Source organism: Diceros bicornis, chromosome 14 (assembly GCF_020826845.1).
Source record: "Diceros bicornis minor isolate mBicDic1 chromosome 14, mDicBic1.mat.cur, whole genome shotgun sequence".
Classification (NCBI taxonomy): Eukaryota; Metazoa; Chordata; class Mammalia; order Perissodactyla; family Rhinocerotidae; genus Diceros; species Diceros bicornis.
Genome location: NC_080753.1, coordinates 32,844,165 through 32,863,945, shown reverse-complemented (window position 1 = coordinate 32,863,945; position 19,781 = coordinate 32,844,165). Strand labels below are relative to the sequence as shown.

At 52.5% G+C, this 19,781-nt stretch overlaps 3 protein-coding genes across 9 annotated transcripts; 2 read left to right on the top strand and 1 right to left on the bottom strand.

Annotated features, from left to right (window-relative positions):
* The first annotated feature begins 134 nt into the window (after positions 1 to 134).
* Positions 135 to 10,075, top strand: SKIC2 (SKI2 subunit of superkiller complex). Of its 5 annotated transcripts, XM_058554707.1 has the most exons (28): positions 135 to 225; positions 303 to 406; positions 1,082 to 1,191; positions 1,291 to 1,408; positions 1,500 to 1,614; positions 1,734 to 1,808; positions 2,104 to 2,157; positions 2,260 to 2,450; positions 2,610 to 2,738; positions 2,960 to 3,105; positions 3,481 to 3,627; positions 3,759 to 3,843; positions 4,043 to 4,149; positions 4,481 to 4,627; positions 4,701 to 4,797; positions 4,972 to 5,184; positions 5,267 to 5,377; positions 6,516 to 6,746; positions 7,127 to 7,264; positions 7,420 to 7,557; positions 7,698 to 7,802; positions 8,115 to 8,262; positions 8,358 to 8,484; positions 8,634 to 8,844; positions 8,996 to 9,106; positions 9,187 to 9,405; positions 9,596 to 9,736; positions 9,832 to 10,075. In XM_058554707.1, the coding sequence occupies exons 1-28, from the start codon at positions 204 to 206 to the stop codon at positions 10,030 to 10,032; spliced, it is 3,741 nt and encodes a 1,246-aa protein (XP_058410690.1). In that variant the 5' UTR covers positions 135 to 203; the 3' UTR covers positions 10,033 to 10,075. The 5 variants fall into 5 exon arrangements, with proteins under 5 accessions (XP_058410690.1, XP_058410694.1, XP_058410692.1 ...); XM_058554711.1 differs by lacking the exon at positions 1,082 to 1,191; XM_058554709.1 differs by lacking the exon at positions 5,267 to 5,377.
* DXO (decapping exoribonuclease) lies at positions 10,012 to 12,566 on the bottom strand. The gene is made up of 7 exons (XM_058554719.1): positions 12,235 to 12,566; positions 11,625 to 11,986; positions 11,214 to 11,449; positions 10,906 to 11,125; positions 10,652 to 10,787; positions 10,428 to 10,522; positions 10,012 to 10,342 (listed from the first exon to the last, which is right to left on the bottom strand). The coding sequence occupies exons 2-7, from the start codon at positions 11,978 to 11,980 to the stop codon at positions 10,192 to 10,194; spliced, it is 1,194 nt and encodes a 397-aa protein (XP_058410702.1). The 5' UTR covers positions 11,981 to 11,986; positions 12,235 to 12,566; the 3' UTR covers positions 10,012 to 10,191.
* Positions 12,567 to 12,647: 81 nt separating this feature from the next.
* STK19 (serine/threonine kinase 19) lies at positions 12,648 to 19,749 on the top strand. 3 transcript variants are annotated; one of them, XM_058554720.1, is made up of 7 exons: positions 12,648 to 12,840; positions 12,983 to 13,211; positions 17,381 to 17,480; positions 17,762 to 17,901; positions 18,765 to 18,862; positions 18,956 to 19,103; positions 19,306 to 19,749. In XM_058554720.1, the coding sequence occupies exons 1-7, from the start codon at positions 12,741 to 12,743 to the stop codon at positions 19,349 to 19,351; spliced, it is 861 nt and encodes a 286-aa protein (XP_058410703.1). In that variant the 5' UTR covers positions 12,648 to 12,740; the 3' UTR covers positions 19,352 to 19,749. The 3 variants fall into 3 exon arrangements, with proteins under 3 accessions (XP_058410703.1, XP_058410704.1, XP_058410705.1); XM_058554721.1 differs by having other exon boundaries at positions 12,651 to 12,840; positions 12,983 to 13,074; positions 17,385 to 17,480; XM_058554722.1 differs by lacking the exon at positions 17,381 to 17,480 and having other exon boundaries at positions 12,651 to 12,840; positions 12,983 to 13,119.
* Positions 19,750 to 19,781: the final 32 nt, after the last annotated feature.

Sequence of the window (19,781 nt, the reverse complement as noted above, 5' to 3'; positions counted from 1 at the left end):
ACGCGGTAACCAAGGCGGCCCAGACGTAGACACTTCCGTCCTGCCTTCTACGAGCTTAGGTCAGCCCCTCAGTAGCACTGATCCACGCCCCCGGCGGGGTGTGTGCCGGAAGTCGCTTCCACTTCCGCCCGTTCCGGGGCGGGGCTTACCTCACTGCTCCTCGCTGCACTTCCGGGCTGGCGGGCAGCTGCCGTGGCTCCAGGATGATGGAGACGGAGCGACTCGGTGAGGGGGAGTGGGTGGACCGAAGGAGTAGACAAGGAATGACCCTTGACCCCTGACCTCTTACCTTTCCCCTGTAGTGCTGCCTCCCCCAGATCCCCTGGACCTGCCCCTTCGGGCCGTGGAGGTGGGATGCACTGGGCGCTGGGAGCTGCTGAATGCGCCTGGGGCTCCAGAGAGCACCGTGAGTGACTTTTAACCCTAACTCTTGACCTGCATTGAGCTTAAAACCTTCTCCACCCTCCTCACAGTAGGATCTAGCATGACCTTGCTCTCCTGTCCCTGGACACCTGTCATCCGAGCCCGGACTGGTGGTGGACAGACCTCAGCCTAGTGGAGCTGCTGTAGGTTAGAGCCCATGTGAGGACAGAGCAGGGAGCGCTGGGGACACCTTAGCTCTGAGAACTGCTCTTTCAAATGTGTCTTTTCTCCTTGGAGTCCCCTTCTGTCTCCAAGCACCAGGGCACTTGGTGGCTGCGACGCTAGCCTTTGAGCCCCTGACTCTTCATTCTTAGGTCTGTGATCCTTTTTCCTAAAACCAGTGATTCTCAAATTTCAGTGTGCCTCATGATTAGTAGGGGAGCTTTTTTAAAATACAAATTCCGAGGTCCAGCCCTAGAGATTTTGAAATCCAAAATCAAAATCCAAAATTATTAACCAGCACCCCAGGTAATTCAGTAGCAGGTAGTTTGTCCTGTAAAGCAGGACAACCAATGGAAAATATTGTTTCGCCTGATGGTCCTAGTCTGTCCGGGACATCTACCGTTTCTGATCTAAACATGAATCCCATCACCTTCTCTTCTGTCTGTGTCTTCCTCTTTTTCCTTACCTAATGCCTCTCATCCTGCCCTTTTTCCAGCTTCCCCATGGTCTCCCTCCCTGTGCCCCAGATCTGCAGCAAGAGGCAAAGCAGTTGTTTCTATCATCGCCAGCCTGGCTGCCTCTGCATGGTGTGGAGCACTCAGCCCGGTGAGGGGTCTGGAGGGGCCTGGACTAGGGAGATGGATCCCTGAAGGAAGCTGGGACAGAGGAGAAAGAAGACCTGAAAATTACTTTCCTTCTCTCCAGAAAATGGCAGAGGAAGATGAATCCCTGGTCTCTCCTGTCTGCCTTGGGGGCCCCAGTCCCCTCCGACCTACAGGCCCAAAGACACCCAACCACAGGCCAGATACTGGGCTACAAGGAGGTAAGAGGTCAGGGGCCATGAGAAGCAGAGTTGGGAAAAGGGGGGTCGAAGGCAAGCTCAGCCTCACTGGAGCTCTGATCTCTTGCTTCAGGTCCTGCTGGAGAATACAAACTTGTCGGCCACGACCTCCTTGTCTCTTCGCCGGCCCCCAGGGCCTATCTCCCAGTCCCTGTGGGGGAATCCAACTCAGTACCCTTTCTGGCCAGGTGACTCTTGTGGAAATGAGATGGTAGAAGAAGGAGCCCTCAGTCTCCAGGGAAGGGTTCCCCACTCATACCATATCACCCCCACCCCATGAATCCCTATTTGTCCAATCTCTCCCCAGGTGGAATGGATGAGCCCACCATAACAGATCTGAGCACTCGGGAGGAGGCTGAGGAGGAGGTAGACTTTGAGAAAGGTGAGGTGGTGCCAGGATGGATCCTTTGGAGGTAGGGCTCTGAGTCTGGGCCATGAGGAAAAGGGGCCCAGGCCTGTCACTGGGCTGCTGCTAGCCCTTCCATGCCTTTGAGAAAATTAGGAAGAAGTACCCCTTTCATAACAACCTTTATTGTCATCTTTTGGAAAATTGTCACAACAAATATCCCATCTACAATGCCTGTGCTGTGCATGGCGCCCTTTAGGTTTGTGTAATGTATGACCTGCACAATACTCTGCAGTAGCTCTGATTCTTTCTCTCTGTCCCTGTCCTTCAGATCTTCTTACTGTTCCACCCGGCTTCAAGAAAGGTGTGGACTTTGCACCAAAGGGTGAGTTTTAGTTTGGAGATGGGGGCGTAGAAAGAAGTGGTGCCCTTCCCCTATAGAAGACAGATGGCCATGACCAGGTTTCCCTTTTGCCTTGCTCCTCAGATCGCCCAGCTCCAGCTCCCGGGTTGCTCAGCCTCAGCCGTCTGCTGGAGCCCCTGGATTTGGGTGGGGGCGATGAGGATGAGACTGAGGCAGTGGGACAGCCAGGAAGTCGCAGAGGGGACACTGTTTCAGCATCTCCCGGCAGTGCTCCCCTTGTCCGAGCAAGCAGCTTGGAGGACCTAGTGTTGAAGGTTGGTGATTTTGGAAGGTTGAAGAAGGAAAGAAGGGGCCTTGCCACATGGAGGGTGGGCTTGGTGGGTCTAAGGGGAAGACTGGAGCGTCTTTTGGGAGGAGTGGTAATGGAGAGCTCTCGGCTGTATCTTTATCACTCCTACCTCCAACTTTTGCAGGAAGCGTCCACAGCTGTATCCCCCCCAGAGCCCCCCAAGCCCCCACCTCAGGAGCAGTGGGCCATTCCCGTGGATGTCACCTCCCCTGTTGGTGATTTCTACCGCCTCATTCCCCAGCCAGCCTTCCAGGTAGTGTGGCCCAGTCCTCACATGCTCCCCCACCTCCTCTCAGCCCACTTTCTTGCCTTCTCTCCCCGCCAGAGGCCAGATGCCTTTCAGGCCGGTCTTGGACCTCAGTCTCAGCCTCGTCTTGCTCTGGCCTTCTCCCCTCTGCCCTGCATGCCCCAGGAGCCAGAGGCAGGAAGACCCCTCTCCCTTCTTCAGCCCCCATCTATTTCTGTCTCCCACAGTGGCCCTTTGAGCCAGATGTGTTTCAGAAACAGGCTATCCTGCACTTGGAACGGCATGACTCAGTCTTTGTCGCGGCTCACACATCTGCTGGGAAGACAGTTGTGGCTGAATATGCCATTGCCCTTGCCCAGAAACACATGACGCGGTACAGGTCCCCTCTCCAGCCTCCCCTTCACCAGCCAGCCCTGTTTTCTCCTGCATCCTTTCTAAGTCTTGTCTTTTCCCCACTTCTCTACCTCATCCTTTAGATGAGAGGTTCAGGGGAGAAACAGGCCTAGAGAGAAATGCGAAGGTGTGGGGAGAGATATTAGAATAATGACCTGCACTTGTATAGGAAGGAGTTGGGTGACAGAATTTTTCTGGGGTCATATCATGAAGGAGAATGTGAGGGCAGTTTGGGTGACGAAGGGGGCACTTGAGCTCCGGGGCATGCTTCTAGGAGGGCTCAAGGTGGGAGAGGAGGTAGTTACCACCAGTCTGTGTGGAGGGACTGGTTAACTTCATGCACTGCTCTTCCCAGCACCATCTACACTTCACCCATCAAGGCTCTGAGCAACCAGAAGTTCCGAGACTTCCGAAACACATTTGGGGATGTGGGACTGCTCACTGGGGACGTGCAGCTGCACCCAGAGGCCTCCTGCCTCATCATGACGACAGAGATCCTTCGGTGAGAAATGGGCACTCAACACGGGTGGATTTTTTGTCAAGAAGATGAGGATGCTCTAGAGAGCATGTTAGCTGAGGAGAGGGTGGAGACAGAAGCCACTGGGGAGTGAGCCTTCGGTTTCTTCTCTCCAGCTCCATGCTGTACAGCGGCTCGGATGTCATCCGGGACCTGGAGTGGGTCATCTTTGATGAGGTTCACTATATCAATGATGCTGAGGTAAGGAGCATGGGGTCCATGGGGTCCCCAGATCCCAGCAATCCTCTTCTGTGGGACTAGTTTAGCAGCTCCCCTATTCCACACACCCTGGAACCTCACTGCCTTCTTTGCCGCAAATGGAACCCTGTACCCCTTCCCTAGGAGCAGAAGGACACCCCCTCTGAGCTTCCCTTGACTTGTCTTCCCTCTCTCTGCCCAGCGTGGGGTCGTGTGGGAGGAGGTGCTCATCATGCTCCCTGACCATGTCTCTATCATCCTTCTGAGTGCTACCGTCCCCAATGCCCTTGAATTCGCTGACTGGATTGGGTGAGACATGCACCCTGGGGTGCTTGGGTGAAGGGGGCTGTAGTATTCCTTGGTTGGGGTTGGGGGTGAAGACCACCACAGCAGGGAGAGTGGTCAGGCCTTGGGGGTGGGGAAGACAACAGGGTGGAATGGGGAACATGTCCGACTGGCAGCTGTGAGATCTACTTGGGCCCAGATCACTGTGCATGTTGAGAGATGGGATGACAGGGACAGTCTTCCAGTCTGGCTCCCAGAAAAAACTGGGTGAAGCCAGAGGCGGGGAAGGTGGTGGGGAGGTGGGTTCCTTCCTGAACTCCCACCCCTGACCTACTGTCTTCTCCTCCCCACTCAGGCGACTGAAGCGTCGCCACATCTATGTGATCAGCACTGTCGCTCGCCCTGTCCCCCTGGAGCATTATCTCTTCACGGGGAACAGCCCCAAGACCCAGGGGGAGCTCTTCCTGTTGCTGGACTCCCGAGGCGCCTTCCACACAAAGGGGTAAGCTGGAGACGGAGGAGTCAGGGCTGGCCCAGCTGGGTGTGACTGTAATCGCCGCCCTCCCCTGCCCCAGATACTATGCAGCTGTGGAGGCCAAGAAGGAGCGGATGAGCAAGCACGCCCAGACGTTTGGGGCCAAGCAGCCCACGCATCAGGGGGGACCTGCACAGGTGAGAACTGGCAGGCTTCCTACCTGCCACCACCTGTTTCTCCCCTGCCCTTTCTTCCCTCATCACCCAGGGGTCTGGACTTGAGCTCTGAGCACTACCGGATTTGACGCTGCTTCACCTCCCCCCACTCTGGCCCCCACTGGTTCAGGGACTCAACCTCAGCCACTTTCCCAGGACCGCGGCGTGTACCTGTGTCTCCTGGCCTCCCTCCGCACCCGTGCACAGCTGCCCGTGGTGGTGTTCACCTTCTCCCGGGGCCGCTGTGATGAGCAGGCCTCGGGCCTCACCTCCCTTGACCTCACCACAAGTTCAGAGAAGAGTGAGATTCACCTCTTCCTGCAGCGCTGCCTCGCTCGCCTCCGTGGCTCTGACCGCCAGCTACCCCAGGTGTGGAGGGGGGACTTGGAGACTGGTAGGGATAGGGTGTTCCACGGCCCCGTCTCTGACCATGGGCCTCGGCCCCCCACAGGTTCTGCACATGTCAGAGCTCCTGCACCGCGGCCTGGGCGTCCACCACAGCGGCATCCTGCCCATCCTCAAGGAGATTGTGGAGATGCTCTTCAGCCGCGGCCTGGTCAAGGTGCCCGTGCTGGTGGGAGAGGGACTCCCCAGGGCACTCATTGCCCTCTTAGGGGCTGCCCAGAGGGTGGAGGGGCAGGGCTTTAGGCAAGACAGTGCAGTAGTTAAGAACTTGGGCTCTGGATCCAGACTGCCTGGGTGTGAATCCCAGCTCCACCACTGACTCACTGTGGGATCCTGGGCAAATTACTTAACCTTCCTGAACTTTAGGTTTTCCGTCTTAAAATGTGGATGCATAAGATATGAACAGGCAGTGTTCAGAAGAGAAACCCAAAAAGCTAGCAAGCACATGAAAAGTTATTAGTCATCAGAAAAATGCAAATTGAAATTCTCATGAGATATGACTTTACAGCTTCTAGACTGGTAAAATTTAGGAAACTGGCTATTGCCAAGTGTTGTCAAAGACACAGGAGACTGTAGGATTATAGGACCCCTCATACAGGTGTAGCCAGTTTGGAGTGCACCTTGGCACTCTTTAAAAAAATAAGTACAACATACATTTTGATCCTAAATTCCATTCCTGAATATATACCGCAAAGAGGTTCTCACGCTGGTCCATGAGGGAATGTGTCTGCTCTTCCTTTGTTGGCTGTAATCTTGTGGCAGGGTGTTGGTGGTTCCAAGGTGCCCTACACTGGGAGAGCAGGCAGGTAAATGTAGGGGATGCACCCTACAGAGTGTTCTGCAACAGTTGGAAACAAGTGGATTAGATATAACCACAGGAACATGAATGGATGTTGAAAACACTGTGTGGAGGAAAAGTAGTAAGAAAACAGACGAGATATGTAACTACCTTTACTGTGATTTGTAAATTATGTGCACACAAAACAACACACATTCTGCAAGGATGTATTCACACAGAAAGATACTCATTAAATACATCGGGATGATTGACACTGGGGGGATGGGAGCGAGATATGGGGGTAAAAGGAAAGAAACAGGTAGCGAAATAAATAAAGTGAGGAAAATGATAGTACCTACTCTGTGGATTTGCCTTGAGAGTTAAATGAGATCCTGCAAGTTGACCATCTGAGACCATGCCTGGTGCCTACTTAGCCTTGGCTACAAGGTAAGGTGCACTTGGCGAGGGCTGGGCATCTGTGTAGCCCCTTCACTGATCCTCTCTTCCCCTGTCCCAGGTCTTGTTTGCCACAGAGACCTTTGCCATGGGTGTAAATATGCCGGCCCGAACAGTGGTGTTTGACTCCATGCGCAAGCACGACGGCTCCACCTTCCGGGACCTGCTCCCTGGGGAGTATGTACAGATGGCAGGCCGGGCAGGGCGGAGGGGCCTGGACCCCACAGGCACCGTCATCCTGCTCTGCAAGGGCCGTGTGCCCGAGATGGCGGACCTGCACCGCATGATGATGGTGAGCTGGTGGTGGCGGGGAGGGCCCTGGCTCTGGGGACCTACTGGATTCTCTCCTCCAACCCTCTTCCCCTCTCTTCTTTCTACTTTTTTTCTTTTGCCTGGGAGAAGCCAAGGTAGGAGTGAGCAAATCTGAGGATGAGACTGGATCTCATCTCCTCTAGTCTTTTTCTACTGTGATTACAGAGCTAGAGGGGACCTTTGATAGTCTACTTAGTTTCACCCCCTTATTTTGCAGAGAAGGTGAGCAAGCAGTTTGTCTAGGGTCTCATGGTTGCAGAGCTGGGACTAGATCTGCTGGGAGGAGAGCTAGTCCCCAGAGGGCTGGCTGGGGAGCAGCAGGTCCACCCTGATCTCCCCGACTTCTCTGACCCGGCCCAGGGGAAGCCATCCCAGCTGCAGTCCCAGTTCCGCCTCACGTACACCATGATCCTCAACCTGCTGCGGGTGGATGCCCTTAGGGTGGAGGACATGATGAAGAGGAGCTTCTCTGAGTTTCCATCCCGAAAGGACAGCAAGGTGGGGAGGTTGGGGTGACCAGCATGGGTCAGGAGGTTGGACAAAGGAAGCCAGACTGGGAAGAGGTGGGCATCTAGAGGCCAGTGGGGTGAAGGTGGGGTCATGGCAGACTGGGTCTGAAGACTTGTTTCACACCTCCTCCTGCTTCTGCCCAGGCCCATGAACAGGCTCTTGCTGAACTGACGAAGAGGCTGGGGGCCTTGGAGGAACCTGACACTACTGGCCAACTGGTTGACCTGCCTGAGTATTACAGCTGGGGGGAAGAACTAACAGAGACCCGGGGCCTGATCCAGGTGTGTGAGTGTGTGTGAGTGCTGGGGGGTGACGGAGGAGGGCAGGAAGAGAATGTGACCATCTGGGTACTCCTGAACCTAGTCCCAGTGCCCGTGACGCTTCCTCCCTTACCCCCTTTGTGTACATCCCTGCTCTTCAGCAACGCATCATAGATTCTGTGAATGGGCTGAAATCTCTCTCGGCGGGAAGGGTAGTGGTTGTGAAGAATCAGGAGCATCACAACGCATTAGGTGTGATCCTGCAGGTGAGGGCAATGGGAATTTGGACCCCGGAGGGAGGGAGGAAGGAAGGAGCGAGTCCTATCTCCATCTTCCCCACTTGGCTGGGGGCAGGTTGCAGTCACCCCAGTGCTCTCATTTTCCCTCTTGCCCTCCTTTCCTTCCCACCACTGCCACTTCATGCCCACCCTCTTGTTCCCACCTCCCCAGAAGTCTGCTCTGATTGCTTGACTTGGTTACCACTGGTGGGTTGCTCCATGATGCCTGCCTGAGGGTGGTCTCTACCTTTGATGTCCACTCCTTACATCACCCTGGCCTGGCCTCTTCACCTCTCCTAGGTCTCCTCAAACTCTCCCAGCAGAGTATTCACAACCCTAGTCTTGTGTGATAAGCCCATGTCTGAGGACCCACAGGAGAAGGGGCCGGCCTCCCCTGATGTGCCCTACCCGGATGACCTCGTGGGATTCAAGCTATTCCTGCCTGAAGGTGAGAGTGGGGCAGATGTGTGGGTTCTTGACAGCAGTGCAGGCAAGATGCTTGGGTCCACGGTGAGATCTGACCCTGCTTTCCGCTTTTCACAGGGCCCTGTGACCACACTGTGGCCAAGCTCCAGCCAGGAGATGTGGCTGCTATCACCACCAAGGTGCTCCGGGTGAATGGGGAGAAGATCTTGGAGGACTTCAGCAAGAGGCAGCAACCGAAATTCAAGTCAGAGATGCTGGGGAGGCCCTTTTCCTGGGGAGGGACCATGTAATGGGGGGTAGGGAGGTGTGGCTGGGGAGGCTCCCCCAGTCTGAGGGGTGCTCTTATGGAAGAGAAGCCTCTGCCCCAGGTCTCAAGACCTGCTTCTTCCTCAGGAAGGAGCCCCCCCTGGCAGCTGTGACCACTGCTGTCCAGGAACTGCTGCGTCTGGCTCAAGCCTACCCAGCAGGACCTCCTACCCTCGACCCTGTTAATGACCTGCAGCTCAAGGATGTGTCAGTGGTAGAGGGGGGGCTCCGGGCCCGGAAGCTGGAGGAGCTGATCCGGGGGGCTCAGTGTGTGCACAGCCCCCGTTTCCCTGCCCAGGTAGGTCCCTGGATGCCAGCTCTCAACTGGGAGGAGGGCTTTTCCTCTCTGGTCCCCTGTAGACTGGCTGCCCCCATCTCAGCCCTTGTCCTCAGTGCACCCTTGCTGAGGGTGAGAAGGGTAACACACTCCTGCTGGTGGCCCTCTGCAGTACCTGAAGTTGCGGGAGCGAATGCAGATACAGAAGGAGATGGAGCGGCTGAGCTTCCTGCTGTCAGATCAGTCACTGCTGCTGCTCCCTGAGTACCACCAGCGAGTAGAGGTGGTAGGGGTAGGGTCGGGGCTGGGGGGCTAATGAGGGAGAAGAGAGCAGGCTCCTAACACCCACTGTCTTTCTTCCAGGTGCTCCGAACCCTGGGTTATGTAGATGAGGCAGGCACCGTGAAGCTGGCGGGGCGGGTGGCTTGTGCCATGAGCAGCCATGAGCTGCTCCTCACTGAGCTCATGTTCGACAATGCTCTGAGCGCCCTGCGGCCCGAGGAGATTGCAGCCCTACTCTCTGGCCTGGTCTGCCAGAGCTCTGGGGACGCTGGGGATCAGCTCCCAAGCACTCTCAAACAGGTACAGGACACTCACCCCTCTCTCTCTCCCTTGGCTGCAACATTCTCAATCCCCACCCCCAGGTATTCCCCAAATGACCCCATCTAGCCCTGTAAGTGCCCCTAAGAGCTGCAATGGCTTCTTCCTTGATCTGGGCCTCCCCTGTCCTGGAACAGGAAGGCAGGTCTTAACCTCTCCTTCTCATCTGCAGGGAGTGGAACGTGTCCGGGCTGTGGCCAAGCGAATTGGTGAGGTACAGGTGGCCTGTGGCCTGAACCAGACAGTGGAGGAATTTGTGGGGGAGCTGAATTTTGGGCTGGTCGAGGTTGTGTACGAGTGGGCCCGGGGCATGGTGAGTAATTAGGGCTTGGGGTTTTGCAGATAGCTGGTTTGGGAGAGGGCTGCCCTGGCCTACCACATTCACTCCTCATCCTGATTCCTACATAGCCCTTCTCCGAGTTGGCAGGGCTCTCAGGGACCCCTGAGGGCCTAGTGGTCCGCTGCATCCAGCGCCTGGCCGAGATGTGTCGCTCACTGCGAGGGGCAGCCCGTCTGGTAGGTGAGCCTGTGCTAGGTGCCAAGATGGAGACAGCAGCTACCCTGCTACGGAGGGACATTGTCTTTGCGGCCAGCCTCTACACTCAGTGAATGAGCCCTGTGTAAAAATGTAATAATAAAACAGCAAACCATCTGTGTGTACTTGAGGTGTTGGGCACGGATGACTCAGCTCAGAAGACACAGCAAGGAGAGCCACCTAGAAATATGCCTTTATCTGTGCACAGAGACAGGACCAGCCCCTCTGAAGCATCAGTCCTTGGGGGAGAGGATCTTGGGGGGTGATGGGAGGTCCTGGGTCATGGCTTCCACGTACCACATGGGCAGGAAGGCATAGGGTGCATCTTGATGTACCGACACTGTCACTGGGCCACCAGGCTCCCAGGAGAAGAGGTGGACGAGCCTAGGGGGCAGATGGAGTCATGAGTTGAGGGCTGGAGGCTAAGCTTCTGGGACCCAGAGGGGAGGGGCAGAGGTGAATGCCTCACCTGGGGTCATCCTGGACAACTGTGTTCTGGGCAAAGCTAAGGAAGGCAGCACAGAAGTTCATGCACACGGAGGGATTCCAGCCGTCACGGTCATTCTGGAGAAGGCAGAGGAAGAGGCAGAAAACTAGTGGTGAGGGTGGGAGAAGGGAAAGGTGGACTGCAGCCCTGGACCTGTGGTCTTGGCGCAGGGGATACAGGTGGGAGCTGCAACACCACTGCCTTACCCTGACGTGTTCAAACATCTCCATGGTAGGAAAGGTCTTGAGGGAACAGACAAAACCCTCCGGGTTACGGAAGCCAGCGACAACCTTTGGGACCCCTGGGAGGAAAGACTGAGCCCACCATTTCAGGAGCTTATGTCTGTCAGGAGAGGCAAGGGGTCAGTGGGACCCCTCTTTCACCCTCCAGTCTCATCCTCTTCCCCCAAGTCCCTTTTTCAGCTATCTAGGCTCTTGCCTTGCCCACCCCCATCCTGAACCTGTAAAAGCTCCTCCATTGGCCAGGGCTGTGCATCTCCTTGGAGGTCTTGAGCTCCACATAGCAGGTGGGGGGCTGTGTGGATGGGGCCTGGGGGTCTGTGCAGTCTACCTCCCCTGAGAAGAGCAGAGGGTGGTTTCCCAGGCGGCTGCGTAGCACAGAGCAGAAGGCCACGTTGGTGTTAACTTCCCCAGAGGGGTCCGGGGAGCCTCCGGGTTTGTCTGCACAAGGAGAGAAGCAGCGGCAGGGGTGGGGGCTCCCAATCTCTGGGGAAGGAGGAGGGGGCCACAGAGCAGGGGCAACTCTCACCTGCACACATGTACTGCTCAAACTTGTATCCCATGTACATAAACTCCTGGAGAAGGGGTGGCCGGGCAAGCCTCTGAACCCGAGCAGCTGGTGTCTCTACCTCACTCAGGTACAGTGTCCCCTGGAACCGGGAGGCTGCCAGCTGCCAGCCCTCCTGCCGTTCATATGGTGTAGTCATCAATTTTGTCAGATGCCCCCGCCACGTCACTATGGCCCCTGCCAGCCAGCCTGGACCCCTGAGAGGGAGGAGTTAGAGGCTGAAGGTCTGACACAAGCATTAGCTCAGATGGCTCCCCCAAAGAATAGCCCAAGTTTCTTCTAAGGACCGATTCTCACTCCAGCTTTGGCTCTCCTAATTTTAGAGGGTAGGTGCAGGTCTCTAGATCTATTCGTGTGCCATGCTTTGCTCACCCCTCCAGCTGGCCTCGGTGCTCCAGGACCCAGCGTAGCAGGTGGTCCAGCCCCTCTCGGATCTCCTCATCCCGGGGCTGGTAGTGATCAGGGTATCCATCTCTGAGGTCAAAGTTGGGGCCTTGACCATTGGTGGGAGGTGGGCTGTAGTAGCGCAGGGCTCGAGCATCTCCATGGTACTGGCGTTGTGCATCCAGGGAGAAGCAGCCCAGTTCGGAAGGGCGCCGATAGAAAGGAAACGGCCCAGAGTAGAGGGCAGGGTCTGTGGGCAGTGAGGGTGCTGGGTGGCGGAGTTTGCTCCGCGGCTCAGCTACTTCTATCTTCCCAGCTCCTCTCTTGGTCCCTCTGGGCTCCATAAAGTCCTGAGGGGGTGGGTGGAAAGTTCCATTTTACAGAGGAGGTCCGGAGAAGGGGAACTCCAGGTCAGGACTAATTGAGCCTCCTGATGGCCAGGCTCTGGCCTTGCAACATGCAGGCCCCAGCCCCTCAAACAGAACCACGGCCAGGTGCACTTCTCGCCTTTTCCCTTGACCTATACCCCCACCTCCAGATCCTCCAAAGGCAGCGAGGTTAGGAAGGATGTTTGGGTTCAGTTCAAGGATCTGGTTACCTCAAAGCCGGCCAAGCTCGACTTCCACCTTCGCAGAGCTATGACGTCATGGCAGGTGGGTCAGAAGTCGAAGAGGGAGGCAAAGGTGGGTCTCCGCTCTGGATGACGCAATCATTCAGCGACAGTGGCGGGCAAACTCCTCAGGGGCGGGGGCAGGGGTGCGCTTTACATCCGGAGGTTGATCACAACGTGGCCACCGGCGTCCCTCCGCCCCGCCCACGCGGCTCCGGACGTGAGTGCTCTCGAAGGAAGCCAATCAGCAGCACACATGGGGCCTCGCCGGGCGGAGGTGGTGCTTGTATCCGTATTGGCTCCGCTCCTCCCAGTCAGGGCCTGAGAGACCGCAAGTTGACGCCTCTTTCGTCATCACGTCAACCTACTTACACAGGGTCGACGGGTCTCCGAGGAGGCATGCCGAGAGAGCCCGTACGTCACTGCTCTGCGCCGGAAGACTCTTTTCGTGTTCTCTTCCCTCAACACTCTTCCCTGGCATCATAGATCCCGGGATGAGCCGGAAGAGGCATCGGCTGGTCCCGGAGACCTTTGGGTTGAAGAGGCGGCGGGAACGAGGGCCTGTGGAGGAGCATCCTTTGAGGGGCGAGTCAGGTAACCATGGCAACCTCTTAAAGGCCCCAGCTGGGAGCGGCCTCGCCTCCTGTAACCATGTTTGTTGGGAGGACAGAGCCCTCATAGTCGTACCCCCGGTCCCCGCCCAGTTCACCTCTCAGTGACTGGTCTCTCCGCCCAGGGTCGGCGCGCGCGGCCGTCGCGGAGCTAGTGCAGCTGTTCCCGCGAGGCCTGTTCGAGGATGCGCTGCCGCCCATCGCGCTGAGGAGCCAGGTGTACAGCCTCGTGCCAGACCGGACGGTGGCTGACCGGCAGCTGGTGAGGGGCGTCAGAGCGACCAAGACCGACGGAAGACGCTTCCCTGCCTCGCGGGCACTCCCGAGGTCCCCCATCGCTCAGACGCTCAGTCGGTCTGCCATTCAGCCATTCACCAAGCGTTAGGTCTTTCTAGGCCACGCACTGTGCCAGGCACTGCAGGACCAAGGGGGATGCGACAGACCCTGTTAAAAGACCCTCAGGATGTCAGCTCAGGGCCGGTCTTCTTCAGCAAAAGGAGGAGGACTGGCATGGATGTTAGCTCAGGGCTGATCTTCCTCACACACAAAAAAACAAAAACAAAAAAAACGACCCTCAGGCAGTAGAGAGCATGGCAAATGGTGGAGGTGGGAGAGCGAAGCTTTTGGGGAAACTGAGTCATCGGGCGTGGTTCAGCCTACCGCGGTGGGCATGCAGGCAGACGTCAGATAACTAGAGACCTTTTGCATCAGTGTTGCTTCTGACTTAGACTGAAGGCGATGAGCTGGTAGAGAATGTTCAACAAGAGACGGAATGGTGTATTGGGTGAATTGGAGGTAATGAGGTGAGGCAGGGAGATCAGTTAGGAAGATACTGCAGCTGAGAACTGGTGAAGGCCTAAGTTAGCGCTGTGTAGTGGGGAGAGAATGGGTGAGGGAGAGAGATATGGAGAGTGGGAAGAAGGAGGAGTCCAGGATAACTCTCAGATTTTCTGGTTGACAGATTGCTAAGTGGTTGGCGGAGTGCCTAGAGTAGGGGCACATTGTGTTGTTGGGGGCAGATGATGTGTTTAATTTTGTGCAGTTTGAGTGGGAGGTGCTTGTAGAGCATCCAAAGGCAAATGAGTAGTAGACAGTTGGATAGGAGGGTGTGGAGAGAATTCTGGGCCAGTAATAGAGAATTGGAAGCCATCAGGATGTGAGTAGTGTGGTTCATTCTGTGGATGTGGGTGAGACTGGGTAGGAAGAGTGAGTAGAGGAGTGATTTTTAACCTTTTTACAAACTTTAGAATATAGTGAAAGCTATGCCTCTCTCCATAAAAATGCATATATGCCACATGTATACAAGGTATATGTACAATTTCTGGGGGTGGGGGGGTAGAGGTGGTTCGCAGATCCTCTGAGGCCCAAGGTTAAGGACCCCAGGTTTACAGTGAAAGATAATAGAGCCAAATCCACAGTGCTGGGAGATACAAACATTTAAGGCAGTGTTTCTCAAGGTATGTCCTGAGTTCCACCTGTTATCAGAGTTACCTGGGCTGCTTATTCAAAAATACAGTTTCCTGGGACTCACTCAACGCTAGTGAATTAAGATCTCTTGGAGTAGGACTGGGGAATCTACATTTTTGAACTGCTGCCCCAAGTGATTCATAATGAGCCTTAAAATTTGAGATCCACTGATGTAAGGGGAAAGCAGAGGAAGAAGAGTCTGAAAGAGGCTGAGAAGGAATTGCCAGAGTTAGGAGGAACCTAGGAAGAGGCCTATTGAGAAAGTAAAGAGATTTTCAAGAAGGTGGAGTAGTTTGCAGTGTTAGAACCTGTGATTCAAGGCAGTGGTCTGTGAAGAGGTCAAGTAAGATAATATCCAACATCTGTCCATTGGATTATCAGGTAGAAGATGAATGACAACCTGTCAGGAAGGAAAGAGGAAAGAAAAGGAAGATGGAGACTAGCTCCAGTCTCCTGAGGAAGCAAGTCAGATGAAACCACTCCTTTTAGAGTATTTGTTGTTTTTAATTTATTGGTGTTAGCCTAAATTTTAAAAAAACCTTTAAAAATTGCACAAAAGAAAATATAAACATGTACATACAATTTGAAGGATGTTTATAAAGCAAATACCCATTTAACCACCACCCAAGTCAGACTAGAACGCGGCTGACATCCCAAATATGTCACTTTCTGATCAAAATGCCTTATGTCCCTGGGAGGTAACTACTCTCCTGACTGGTTTGATAATTGTTCCCTTGGTTTTCTTTATACCATCTATGTGTTTATTCTTTTTTTTTTTAAAGATTTTATTTTTTTCCCCCCAAAGCCCCAGTAGATAGTTGTATGTCATAGTTGTACATCCTTCTAGTTGTTGTATGTGGGATGCGGCCCCAGCATGGCCGGAGAAGCAGTGCGTCGGTGCACGCCTGGGATCCGAACCTGGGCCGCCAGCAGCAGAGCTCACGCACTTAACCGCTAAGCCACGGGGCCGGCCCTATGTGTTTATTCATAAACAGCATAGCTTAGTTTTACTGACTTTTGAACTTGGCACAAACAAAATCATACTGTATGTATTTATATCTTTTTTCATTAGATGAATATTTTTGAGATTCTTCCAAGTTGTTGCATGTAGCTATAGTTAATTCATTTTCATAAATTTCTATTTTATGAATATATCCCATGTTGTGCATTCTAGTGAAAGAAATTGTATTTTTCTAGGAATTTGTCAATTTCATCTAAATTTCCATATTTATTGGCATAAAGTTTGTAGTCTCACTTTATTGTCTGTAGAATCAATAGTGATGACCCCTTTTTCATTCTTTGTATTGGTTATCTGTGCTTTTTCTAGGTTTTCCTCCCCTTTTTCTTGGTCAGTCTCACCACTGGCTTTTCAATTTTAATAGTCTTTCAAAGAATTTATGTTTAGCTTTATTGCTCTCTCTTGTATGCATGTTTTCTATTTCATTAATTTATTTCCCCTCTACTATTGGGTTTATTTTACTTTTTTTTCCCATTAATTTTCATCCTCTCTTCCTTTCTTTATGCATGTCAGGCTGTAGTTTCCCTCTAAGTACTGATATATATTTATCACCCCCAAGTTTTGGTATATATTTTCACTATCATTCAGTTCAAAATATCTTCTAACTGCCTTTATAATTTTTTCTTTGACTCATTGGGTTGATTAGAAATGTATGTTTTAATTTCTAAACCTTTTCTTATTACTTGTTGTTATTGATTTCTGGCATAAATGATATTGTGGCCAGAGAACATACACAATATGATTTCAATCGTTTGAAACTTACTGAGACTTGCTTTGTGCTGTATGGTCAGTTATGCTAAATATTCTATGTATATTTATAAAGAATATGTATTATTCAGTTATTAACTTCTTGGTAACTAAAGTTATTATTGACATCTATTTCGTCACTGATTATTTTGTCTGTCTGTTCTATGAGTTTATCAGAGTTGGATTAATATGCTTTTGTGATTGTGGATTTGTTAGTCTTTTCAAATAGTTCCCCTAACTTATTATCTCTTTTCTTTCCTCCTGGGACTCCAATTAAACATATATTGGACCATCTCTTTGTATCCTTTAAGTCTCTTAGCCTCTTGTCTGCAATTTCAATCTTTTTGACTGTCTTTTTTATATTCTGGTTACTTTTTTTGATTTCTCTTACAGATTAATAACTTTTTATTCAGCTGTGCCTTAATCTATTAAACCTATCCATTGAGTTCTTAATTGTATTTGCTTCCAGTTCTAGAATTTCTGCTTGGATGTTTTTCAAATCTGTTATGTCAATTTTTATAATTTCCTGCTGAAATTTTTCATCTTGGCTTTTATTTATTTCAGTATTATAAACATAGTTTTTTTTTGGTAATAATCTGTTTTGGATACTTCCACCATAACATGTCTTTGGGGGCCTATTTCTATTGTCTGTTTCTTTTGAGTTTTGTTTCCTTGTGTGCCCAGTTATTTTTGACTGTGTGCTGGACAGATTTGCCTAAATCAGCAAATGCCCTCCATGTCCCAATTACTTCTGTGAGTTCTTGTTTATATTTAGATATGATGTTGGTCTGGTAATTCCCTATTATCTTGTGAGCTCTTTAATGCTTAAACAATATTTTTGATCATATTTTATCCAGCACTTTAATTAATTTTCAGCAGGCAGGTTGGTTCTTGCTATATTCCTGGAAAAAGAAGTTCTGGTTTATTTTTATTTGTTTTAAACATTTTATGCCATACTCTTCTCCACCTTCCCCCACCCAAAATCTACATTGTTAATTCCTTGAGGGCAGGGCCTGTGTATATTTTGTCTTATTGTCTGGCATATGATTGGTCTTAGAAAATATGTATTGATTGTTTGACAGACAACTGATGAGGTAGGTGGATGGGGGGATGGGTAACTAAATAGAAAAGACTATTTGGTGATCCACCTGATTCTCTCCCCACAGTTTTTCCTTTACTTAGAGAAAAACTCCCCAATACTAGCAAACAAAATCTCCCTGCTCAAAAGTGTCCAGAGTGTAGCAGAACATCTTATGCTGACACCTTTCTTTTCACTCCCATCTCTCTGGAGACAGAAGGAGCTTCAAGAGCAGGGGGAGATCAGAATCATCCAGCTAGGCTTTGACTTGGACGCCCATGGAATTATCTTCACTGAGGACTATAGGACCAGAGTGCGTGTAACTGTGTGTGTGTCTTGGGGAGTGAGGGGGACAGGCAGGGAAAGTGGGAGATGGAAATAAAAAGAAAAGAGAAAATTCCCCCACCCCATATCTCACAGAGAGGGCACAGGGCTCTGGTAAGTGGTAATATGAGGGAGAGGAAGAGGAGGAAAAGTATGAGAGGTGGAAGGACCTTAGCAAAAGGGACAACATAGGAAGGGAAATGTCTTGGGGATTGAGGTTGGTGGAGGGGGAGGGTGGGGCCAGACCATGTCTTTCATCTCTGGTTCCAGGTCCTCAAGGCCTGCGATGGCCGATCGTATGCTGCGGCAGTGCAGAAGTTTCTAGCTTCAGTGCTTCCAGCCTGTGGGGACCTTAGCTTCCAGCAAGACCAAATGACACAGACCTTTGGCTTCAGGGACCCAGAGATCACGTGAGACTTGGGAGACCAACAGAATCAGGCACCTGGCACCTCCCTGCTTCCCTGCAGTCCCATCCAGCCTTGTCCTTTTCCTTTTGGTGAACCTGACAAAAAGGCTGACTTCTTTTTTTCAGTAAAATGACCTGAAGCAGAAGTCTCTCCCAAGAGAGGAGGCCTGTCTTACCTGGGGCCTTGGAAAGAGCCCGGGACTAAAATTCAGGAGATCTGCATGGCTAATCAAATGCAGATAGAGGCCTGGCAGGAACCATAAATGCCGGATGTGAATCATGCTGAGACTAAGAGAATAGAGGATGGTAGGGGCTATGATGGCCCTAAAGCATTCGCATTCTAAAGAATAATAACGGGACATGGACTAAATAAAAAGATCATTTCAGGGGGCTGTATCTGGCCCAGGCTCCCTACTTTGTAACTCATAGTATAGGTGAAAGCATTTTATAAACTTCTTTTAAGTAAGATGTGAGAGGAGCTGTGGTGAGGTCCTCAACAGCAGTGGCAGGAGCACAGAAGAAAGACCCTTATTTCTCCCCTGGGGGTGGGACTGAGTGTGTGTCAGTGCATGTGGGCAGAGAGGGCTTCTGAGAGGAGAAGCTGTTTTAGTGACCAAGTAATAGTAACAAGAAAAGGAAGAGTTGGGGGAGGGCAGTCAGGTAGGGGATGGAATAAGCCAGGGCACGGAGGCATGGAGCAGCGCGATGTGAGCAGAGAACCACCCCAGGCTGGGCCTCTGTTATCCAGTCCCTTTGCGTGGTTCCCCATGTTTCTGGAGACTTAATGTCCAAACATTAGTGGGTGGAGAGGAGAGAGGGTTCCTAGAGTCAAGGCCTCATCTCTCCTTGCTTCCCACCCCCCATCAGGCAGCTGGTGAACGCCGGGGTCCTCACCGTCCGAGATGCTGGGAGTTGGTGGCTAGCTGTGCCCGGAGCTGGGAGATTCATCAAGTATTTTGTTAAAGGTATTCTGTCTGCAGCTCAAGCCCTCAGCCCCTCAGGAACACCAGGCCTCCAGGCCTTACTTACCTTTCTCCTCTCCTGTGCCACCTCTCCAGGGCGCCAGGCTGTCCTTGGCATGGTCCGGAAGGCCAAGTACCGGGAACTACTCCTTTCGGAGCTCTTGGGCCGGCGGGCACCTGCCGCGGTGCGACTTGGCCTCGCCTATCATGTGCATGACCTCATTGGGGCCCAGCTGGTGGACTGGTGAGTCTTGTCCTCAGCCTCTGGCAGATGACAGAACAGTGACCCAAGGTTGGATTTCCCTCTTGCTCATGCTTCATTCACTAGTGAAGCCCAGCTCCTCTCTCACTCTCTGGAACCCCAGAATATCCCTGGCCAAGTTCTGAGTTCTCCCCAGACCTTGGGCCTAGGTATCTGGCTCCAGCCTTATCTTTCTCTTGCACAGTGTCTCCACCACTTCTGGAACCCTTCTCCGCCTGCCGGAGACGTGAGGATTCTGCTCGTGCTTGCACATCTTCCCAGAGTGGAGCAAGGGGGGCCCAGGAGTGCTGCCCAGCAGTGGCTGAGACAGGGTCACCTTGGGAAGACTTGGAATCCAGGATGAGTGTTGGGCTTGCATCCACGCAAAGGGTCAGAAATGACTGCTGCTGTTTACCTGGGCTCCGACCCAGTGGTGGGGTTTGGGCAATGCTTCTCTGCCCTTCCATGGAGGTGGAGCCAGAATCTGTGCCAAGGCCATGGCTGCTGCCTTTCATGTAAACGGGTGCTGCTGTTACTTTGTCTGGAGATACAAAGGTGGGGTTTATGGGGAGGCTGGTGAAGGAGGGCAGGGTTCTCTTCCCTACATGTTGGGTTGAAACTGCCAAATAAAGTACTTCTGTCACTGATACTCTCTGGGTGTCTTTTGTTTAATGTGACACG